The sequence below is a fragment of the Suncus etruscus genome, chromosome 3, assembly GCF_024139225.1.
Source record: "Suncus etruscus isolate mSunEtr1 chromosome 3, mSunEtr1.pri.cur, whole genome shotgun sequence".
NCBI classification, from domain to species: Eukaryota; Metazoa; Chordata; class Mammalia; order Eulipotyphla; family Soricidae; genus Suncus; species Suncus etruscus.
Genome location: NC_064850.1, coordinates 54,834,565 through 54,844,208, shown reverse-complemented (window position 1 = coordinate 54,844,208; position 9,644 = coordinate 54,834,565). Strand labels below are relative to the sequence as shown.

At 35.3% G+C, this 9,644-nt stretch overlaps 1 protein-coding gene and 1 pseudogene across 1 annotated transcript; both read left to right on the top strand.

Annotated features, from left to right (window-relative positions):
- Positions 1-2,422: 2,422 nt before the first annotated feature.
- On the top strand, positions 2,423-4,421 carry LOC126003924 (zinc finger protein 131-like; annotated as a pseudogene).
- A 3,343-nt stretch (positions 4,422-7,764) lies between these two features.
- Positions 7,765-8,127, top strand: LOC126003931 (60S ribosomal protein L37-like). Its single transcript, XM_049770261.1, has one exon. It carries the CDS (start codon positions 7,784-7,786, stop codon positions 8,075-8,077), a length of 294 nt encoding a protein of 97 aa, XP_049626218.1. The 5' UTR covers positions 7,765-7,783; the 3' UTR covers positions 8,078-8,127.
- Positions 8,128-9,644: the final 1,517 nt, after the last annotated feature.

Below are 9,644 nucleotides of genomic sequence, written 5' to 3'. Positions count from 1 at the left end.
CACTTTATTTTCATGCCATTGTTTTTGAAATCTTCAATATGATGCTTGGCATTTATTAAAGTCCAAAGAGAGTTGTTAAGAGGTGACTAAGCAAAACTTGTATCTAGAAACTTTGAAAATACAGATATAGGTTCATGATACAACATAAGATCATTATCCCTTAAATCCACTGGTTGTGAGTTTTGATTCAAAGAATCAAAATATCTGGCTTACAGGAAACCCATTCATTAACTAGTTAATATATTTTTGAGTTCTCTCATTTACATCACAACTAAACCATTACTCATTACAGAGCTTTATGATGTGAACTTCAAAACTGATGCCTTATAAGAACCAAAGTGTCCAAAAATAATTCACTATAAATTCACCAAAATAAACATATTAAACAAAATTGATGAACATAAGACTAGTCATAATCTAGGAAAGATGATGGAAATATTGATACACTATTATATATAATTATACAGAGACAACACTTTGTGCCTCCTAGATTGAATATTTGTTACAAACTCAAAACCAGAGTCTATAAAACATTGAGGTACCCTGAAATAATCTATAATAATTGCATTAAGTGGCAGAAATTTCTTTCAGCATTAGGTTGACATATATACTCTTATACACTTTTATTTTAAATACAGGTTTTAACTTTAAGGATCACACAATGAGTGTCTAATATATCTTCTCTGACAGTTTATCAAAAATTTGAGGAACCTATTTATATCCTGAACTGATCATTATAATACCATATTCATACTTCTTTGAATACACTAATTTTTCCCAATGTCTATCCTAGAATGTAAGGCTCATACTAACTTAATTTTACTGAAAGGAAAAATATCTAAAACCCAAGTATATGTCATAAAATGTCCTCCAAAATAATCTCTCAATTCTGATAAAATTTCAGTGCATGTGAAATATTTATGGAGCATAGCCTGAAGGATGTGCAGTCCATATCCTCATTAAGTATTTCTGCAATCTATTTTCACTTTAGCTCAGTTAGAAAATTCCCATAAGATTACCTTTATCATATGTATTTTGGCCATGACAGAATAAAATGAAATTAAAGAAGATTGAAAGAAGCAGTCCTTGCAAATTCTCGACTTCCCTCTTCCCTTACTGGTAATTTTACATATTTGTCAATATCATTAGATCACCTGAAGTCTATTCAGGATAATACAATCACCTTCAAATTTAGAGTAATAAAAGTTGGTGTTATGTACTTGATTCAACTCTTAGAATGTATTAGCACATTATTATATTTGCTTTTGCTGTCAAAGTTATATTTGATATAATAGCACTTAATGCCATTAATTTTCACATTTATTTAAAAATATTTATCTAAAACAACTTTTTTATAGGAATGTTGGTCCAGAATTTAAAAAAAAAATGTCCCATGAAATTATTATAGAACAGAAATAATGTTATTTGGTCTGGTAAAACTGAGAAACAAATTAATGTTGAGTAATTGTGCACATAAAAACTGGAAATCTTCCTTCTTGAGTTTAGCCATCTTTATAACACACCATATAGTAAGAAGACTGCCTTTTTTCCATACCTAAAACTATTATAGAAAGAAAGCACTGACCTTTTTTCAGGTTTGAACACAAAAATTAAAAGCCTCATTTTTTTTGATTCTTTGCTTCTTTCACCATCTCCAGGGAAGCTCCACTTCACTACAGATTGAGTGGGTTAACCTGATACACTCAATACCATTTGTCTCTGTGGAACTTGATTCATTCATCCTCAAAGGCACCTTACCCTTCAAAGCCACATAAGAAGAGAAGTTTTTATACAGAAAGAGAATTAATAATATATTTGTCATACAGCAAACAAAATAAGTCGTTTGGTACAATGGGGCAAACTGTTTGCAGTAAGTTAGCTCAGTCCAATAGAGTTCCTCAAAATTATGTTAAGAGTTGACTCCTTAGAGGACAGGAAAGATTGATGGCAGAGCCAAACATTTTCATTTTCATTTTACACATATATAACACTGAACCACAAAAAAGCATTCTTAAGTGGCTATACTAAGAAGGTGTTAGATTACATAGGTATATGGATTATAAACACATAATGATCTCTAATGCCTTTTTTGAGGGTTGTCAAATTTTCAATTATATATAGTTATATAGAAACAAATAGTTGAATAACATTAATTCCTTGGAGTAATTAAAATTTTGCTGTAACTTTAATGTCTTCTCAGGAGATTAAATTATTATTTATTTAACATCAATTGTTTTTCCTCTTACCTAGAAAGTGGTCATGTATGTTTCATCTTTTTTAATGTACTTTGAGGGAACAATCACATTGGAAAATAGATTAGCAAAATTACCTTCATTAAATGCACACCATGAGATAGCAGAGTAATACTTTGAAAAAGAATCCAGCTCCTTTCACCCGAGTGAGTGAAGCACTCCCTTGGGCCATGGAGGCCAAAGAGATGATGGAAGGCCTCCAAGAGTTCCCAGAACACAACAAAATGATCCTGGACCGATTGAATGAGCAGCTGGAGTAAGACCGCTTCACGGACATCACCCTGATCGTGGACGGACATCATTTTAAGGCCCATAAAGCTGTTTTGGTTGCTTGCATCAAGTTCTTCTACAAATTCTTTCAGGAATTTACTCAGGAACCTTTCGTGGAGATAGAAGAAATACAGATGATGGAACGAACAGTGTGTGGTGAGATGCCATAATAAAAGATGAAGAAAGAGGAACTGATGAAGGCAGTCAGAGGAAGGTCTAGTGCTTGTAACGAATGTGAAAGGTGTTAGTAAAATGGCGTTTCGTCATTTAATTGAGTTTACATATACCGCAAAGTTAATGATACAAGGTGAAGAAGAAGCCAATGATGTATGGAAAGCGGCAGAATTCCGACCAATGCTAGAAGCTATCAAAGCCCTTGAAGTCAGGAACAATGAAAACTCAGTTCCACTAGAGGAAAATAACACAGGAAAAAGTGAAGCAAAAAAAAAAAAAAAAAAAAAGAAAGATTGCAGAAACATCATATGTTATCACTGAGTCATTGACTCTGCAGAATCAGAACCTGCTGAAACTGAAGTGGAGATTACAGAAGGTACAATAGAAGTGGAAGATGAAGGCATAGAAACATCAGAGGAGATGGCTTCTGCCAAACAGTCCATAAAGTACATTCAGAGCACAGGTTTCTCAGATGATTCGGCTCTAGCACTCTTGGCAGATATTACAGCAAGTACCGCCAGGGTGAGAGGAAAGGACAGATAAGTGAAGACGATGGCTGTGCATCTGACTCGGCAAGCAAACAGGTAGAGGGTATTGAAATTGTGGAACTTCAGCTGTCACATGTGAAGGACTTATTCCATTGTGAGAAATGTCACCATTCGTTTAAATTGTTTTACCATTTTAAGGAACACATGAAATCACACTCCACTGAGAGTTTCAAGTGTGAAATATGCAATAAAAGGTACCATCGGGAAAGTGCATGGAAACAGCATCTCAGATGTTACCACCTTGAAGAAGGTGGAGTAAGTAAGAAGCAGAGAACTGGGGGGGGGGGGAATCACATATGTCAGTACTGTGATAAATAGTTTGACCATTTTGGACATTTTAAAGAGCATCTTCGAAAACATACAGGTGAAAAACCGTTTGAATGTCCAAATTGCCATGAATGGTTTGCTAGAAATAGCACCATCAAATGTCACCTGACAGCATGCCAAACTGGAGTGGGGGCTAAAAAGGGAAGAAAGAAGCTTTATGAATGTCAGATCTGTAACAGTGTGTTCAACAGCTGGACCAGTTCAAAGATCACTTGGTGATACACACTGGAGATAAACCCAACCATTGTACTTTATACGACTTGTGATATATGCAAGGAAATGAATTAAGTAGGCATCTCAGTGATGCTCAAAATATTTCAGAGCATCTAGTCACAGATGAAATTCTTTCCGTAGAAATCTATGTGCAAATTGAACCTGTGACATCAATGATTATAATAGAACAAGTTGGGAAGGTACATGTGTTGCCATTGCTTCAGGTGCAAGTGGACTCAGCACAAGTGACTGTAGAAAAGGTCCATCCAGATATGCTGCAGGATGGCCAAGTGCATGATTCACACATGGATGAACTTCCAGAGCAGGTTTAGGTGAGTTATCTGGAAGTAGTTCAAATTCAGACTGAAGAAGGAACTGAAGTCCATGTTGAACGGGTAAATCAGATGCCAAATGGAAATACAAACTTCTAGAAGCACTTGGATCAAATGACCCCAGAAATCATGAACCAGGAAGAGGAGAGAAAAACTAGCCAAACAGATGCTGCTGAAATTGCCGGGGAAGATCACGAAGATGTAGATGGTGTAGCGACCAAATCACCAGTGGATTCCCATGCTGAAAAGGCAGGGAATGAAAACAGAACACCTGTACCAGTTTTGGACTGAAATGACACATGAATATATTTTTACATTATATGTTGGGTTTTGAACTGATGGGCAGTGTGACTGTCCTTAAGCTAACAGACAAATGGACAAAAGTTAAATTCTTCTCCTGTTGTGCTGAACTGTTTCTATTGAAGTAAACTGATTCTTACCTTACCCTCGTTAATGCCACAGAGGAGGGATTTGTTTCCCCCTATAAGTCAAGGGGGACGTTTTGAGAGGTTTATTTCAGGAAACTTAAATGAATTATATTCATAATATATAGTTGTTGTGTACGAACACCTATTTTCATTATGATAAGGGTTCGCCCTTCTCTTTTTCCCCCAGGTCATGCCCTCCTAATTCTTTTTTCCATATTGTAAAATCAAACATATCATTAGAATACAAACCTATGTATTCTAATGCATGTTAGAAAATTGAATATAGGGCCGGGCGGTGGCGCTAAAGGTAAGGTGCCTGCCTTGCCTGCGCTAGCCTCGGACGGACCGCGGTTCGATCCCCCGGCGTCCCATATGGTCCCCCAAGCCAGGAGCGACTTCTGAGCGCATAGCCAGGAGTAACCCCTGAGTGTTACCGGGTGTGGCCCAAAAACCAAAAAAAAAAAAAAAAAAAAAAAAAGAAAATTGAATATATAGGAAACACAAGGTTGAATGAAGAAGTGCTTTGTTACTGTGCAGTTCAAGTTTTGGCTTCTGGCTTTCTTTAGTTTGAATTATCTTCTTGTCTACCTTAATAGTCACAGACATCATCTCTATACCTGAAACAGAATGGTGATGGCAAATTTCTAGAATGTCAAAATAATAATCTACACTCATGTGCCTTTTCAAAACCAACTAAACTACTATGAAGCATCTCTGGTTCTTTCAAAGTTTGTGTTCTAGGGAGCAATGTAGATGATGCTATAGTACTTCCAAGGAACAATGTAGATGTTTCTAGTACTTTATATTTTTGCTTATTGCAACTATTCTTTTTCACTTGTTGGGAATTTCATTTTACGACAGCTGAAAGGCAAGTTTCAATTGGAACAATTCATTTATATTTGTAGTAAATTTTATTTTGATGAAAAGTTGCACTAGTATTTTTATTACCAGATGAAAAAAAACATCACTTAAAATTAATGTATTTAAAAATACATAAAAATGTATATAATCTATCAAGCTTTGTTTTGACAGTATCCCTCCCCCCCTCCAATCATTAATGTAAAAGATCTTGTACTATAACTTTTAAAGCCATACAAATAAGAGTGCTAAACTGTGGACTTAAAAGTAGATGTGTAAATATTTTTAATCAGTATTACTTGAGAAATAAAATATAACTACAAAATGATCCAAAAAAAAGGGAAAAGAATCCAAAAAGTTATCCATTTTTCTCATAGAACTTTACGAGAAATGGAGACGTGGATTTTAGCCAAGAAAATAAAAAGAGTAATGGTAAAAAATAAATTAATTTTATAAGCTGTGGAGGAATATATTTGTAGATGTCATTTGTAGATATAAAGTTAGAGTAATTTAGAATACATACTTCAAGCATTATTTTAAAATGACAACTCTTTTCAAGGCTTTCTTTTCAAAATGTAAGCTTTTAAAGATATGATTATTTTACAAACATTGTTAACTACCTGTGTTCACCATGACTTCCAAGAAAAGTTTGTACGGGGGATAGTGAGTCAGATTTTTCAGAGATAATCTAATGGAACATATCCTGTATGGAATTATAAACTATCTGTGTTCTCCATGACTTCCAAGAAAAGTTTGTATAGGAAATGGTGGCAAAGTCTATGGATACATATCTTTTATGGAATTATAAATCTTAAAATATATTTATATTGTTATTTATGTTTTGTCAAAATTGTTTTGTTATTATAAAAATAATATAAAGAACCTTTTAGTTATCAAAACTTTAAGAGAAAGTTGACAAGTACAGGGATTCAAAAACTCCTGAGAAATTTCTCTCCTGAGAAATCATATCATCCAGAAACACCTTGGATTCATAAAGTTGTTCAACTTGAATTAAGTTTTGGTCTTTATGCAATTAGAAATCTTTGAATGTTGTCAAATTTATCAAGACCCACATTCTGTTTTGTGATATAATCTATGTGATGGCCTCATTTGAATAATTTGGAGCCTGATGAAGTTTCCTCATACCTGAACACTAATATGTACTAATTGTTTAAATTATTTTCGCTGTTGTTTAGTCAATGATCCAGCTATTAGACAAATACTTTAGAATGATGTATCACTGTCACCTGCACAATGACTCTATTCATGTTTTACCAATTTTCTCAGTAATGTCTTTTGTAGCAAGTCAGATGAAGGCAGTATCAACTCTTTCACTTATTTACCATGGATCTTTGACTTTATAAAGAACAGCTGTTTTGTTTTTATGAAATTAACATTTTGAAGATTCTTGACACATCCTTTTATAGTCTGCCTATTAGATTGCAATTATCATCTATGACTTCTTTTAAAAGTTATGTTATGTGTTATTCTGAAGATAACTAACTGTAGTACTATTTTTCTTAAATTAATTTTACTAGGCAAAACTCAGTCGCAGTTTTCTCAGTGTTTAATTTTAACTTGGTATCTTTTTTTTTTTTTTTTGGTTTTTGGGCCACACCCGTTTGACGCTCAGGGGTTACTCCTGGCTATGTGCTCAGAAATCGCCCCTGGCTTGGGGGGACCATATGGGACGCCGGGGGATCGAACCGTGGTCCTTCCTTGGCTAGCGCTTGCAAGGCAGACACCTTACCTCCAGCGCCACCTACCCGGCCCCTTGGTATCTTGATTAAAGTATTCTTTGCAAGTTTTACTAAATATTAATCCTTTTGTTATTATTACTTTTGGGGGGTGATGTAATAAGGTTTATTCCATTTCTCATAACACAGTTCCCCATAAATTTAAGTGTATTTATATAAAGAATTAACTATTTTGCTGGAACCCAATTATGGCCACCTTATTCAATTATTATTTAGTTAAAATTTTTTTTCTTTATTTAAGAACCATAATTTTAGTTAGGTTTCAGTCATACAAAGAAGGCCCCTTCACCAGCACAACCTTCCCACCACCAATGCAATGCCCCATCTCTTGCCTACCCCACCCCCTGCTTGTATTTGAGACAGGCATTCTACTTCTGTCACTCATTAACATCGTCATGATAGTGTAGTCAACTTTCTAACTGAACTCAACACTATGTGATGAGCTTCACATTGAGAGCCAGTCCTTCCAACCCTTATCTCTGTTGCGTCTGGGCAATATTACAATAATGTCTTTTTTCTTAAAACCTATAGATGAGTGGAACTCTTCTGTGTCTATCTCTTACTCTCTGACTTATTTCATAAGAATAATAGATTCCGCTCTTTGGTCCCCGCCATAGAAGCAAGATGACGAAGGGGACGTCATCGTTCGGGAAGCGTTGCAACAAGACGCACACGCTGTGCCGCTGCTGTGGCTCCAAGGCCTACCACCTGCAGAAGTCCACCTGCGGCAAGTGTGGCTACCCTGCCAAGTGCAAGAGAAAGTACAACTGGAGCGCCAAGGCCAAGAGGAGGAACACCACCGGGACCGGTCGCATGAGGCACCTGAAAATTGTGTACCGCAGATTCAGACATGGATTCCGTGAGGGAACAACGCCTAAACCTAAGAGAGTAGCTGTTGCAGCATCCAGTTCATCTTAAGGAATTCAACAACTAGTCTTGTGAATAAATGTCCTGGTTTAAAAAAAAAATAGATTCCATGTATATCCATGTATAGGAAAATGTCATGACTTCATATCCTCTGATGGCTGCATAATATTCTATTGTGTATATGTAACAGTTTCTTTAGCCATTCATCTGTTGAAGGGCATTTTGGTTGTTTTCAGAGCCTGACTATTGTAAATAGCGCTGTGATGAATATACTAGTGAGAAAGACATTTTTGTTTTGTATTTTTGTATTCCTGAGGTATATTCCTAAGTGTGGTATGGCTAGATCATATGGGAGCTCAATTTTTAGTCTTTTGAGCAATCTCCATATTGTTTTCCATAAAAGCTGGAGACAGCATTCCCACCAGCAGTAAATGAAAGTTTCTTTCTCTTCACATCCTCACCAGTGCTAATTGTACTTGTACTTTGTGATGTGTGCCAGATTCTGTAATGTGAGATGATAGCTCATTGTTGTTTTGATTTTAACTCCCTGATGATTAGTGACGTGGAGCAATTTTTTTCATGAGCTTTTTGGCCATTTGTATTTCTTCTTTGAGGAATGGTCTTCATTTCTTCTCCCCATTTATTGATGGAATTAGATGTTCTTTTTTCCTGTTAAGTTCTAACAGTACCTTGTATATTTTAGATATTAGCCTCTTATCTAAAGGGTATTAGGTGAATAGTTTATGTTCCATTCTGTGTGTTGCTTTTGTATCCTAGGCACTATTTTCTTTGAGGTGCAGAAACTTCTTAGCTTAATATAGTCCCATCTGTTTATCTCTGCTTGCACTTTTTTTTTGTTTGTTTTTGTTTTTGGGTCACACTCGGCAGCATTCAGGGGTTACTCCTGGCTTCAGGCTCAGAAATTGCTCCTGCCAGGCTCGGGAAACCATATCGGATGCCTGGATTCGAACCAATGACCTTCTGCATGAAAGGCAAACGCCTTACCTCCATGCTATCTCTCTGGCCCCTGCTTCCACTTTTTTGGAGAATGCTATTTCCTCATTGAAGATGTCTTTAGTCTCAATGTCAGGGAATGTTTTATCTACATATTTTTTTATATATTTTATTGTTTCAGGCCTGATATCAATGTTTTTTTTTATAACATGACAAATCAGTTTATTAAGTAGATAAAATCTTATTAGAAGAAAGGCAAATATGACATAGAAATTAATATTGAAACTGTTACAAATCAATAACATAAATATGTACCATCAACAGATGTAGTCAAACACAAATTAATAATGCAAATGGTACTGATTTTTACATAGTGTAGTATGCAAAATTAAAGAAGTAGAAAAGAAAAATTGTATAAATGATCAAAGCAAAAATGCATGCTATTTTTTATTTAATGATTAAAAGTTTAATTTGTTAACATTGACCTCTCGAGTCTATGCCTATATAATACACATAATATAGTTTTTATTTAACAAAATTAATATAGTTAGGCTTAATGGAACAAAAATATCTCATATTTGTCATACTATAAAACACACTTGCCCCAATAAAAGATGGGGGGAAATGCCTGTGTGTCTCATGGAGCAAATGCTGCTTGGAGCTG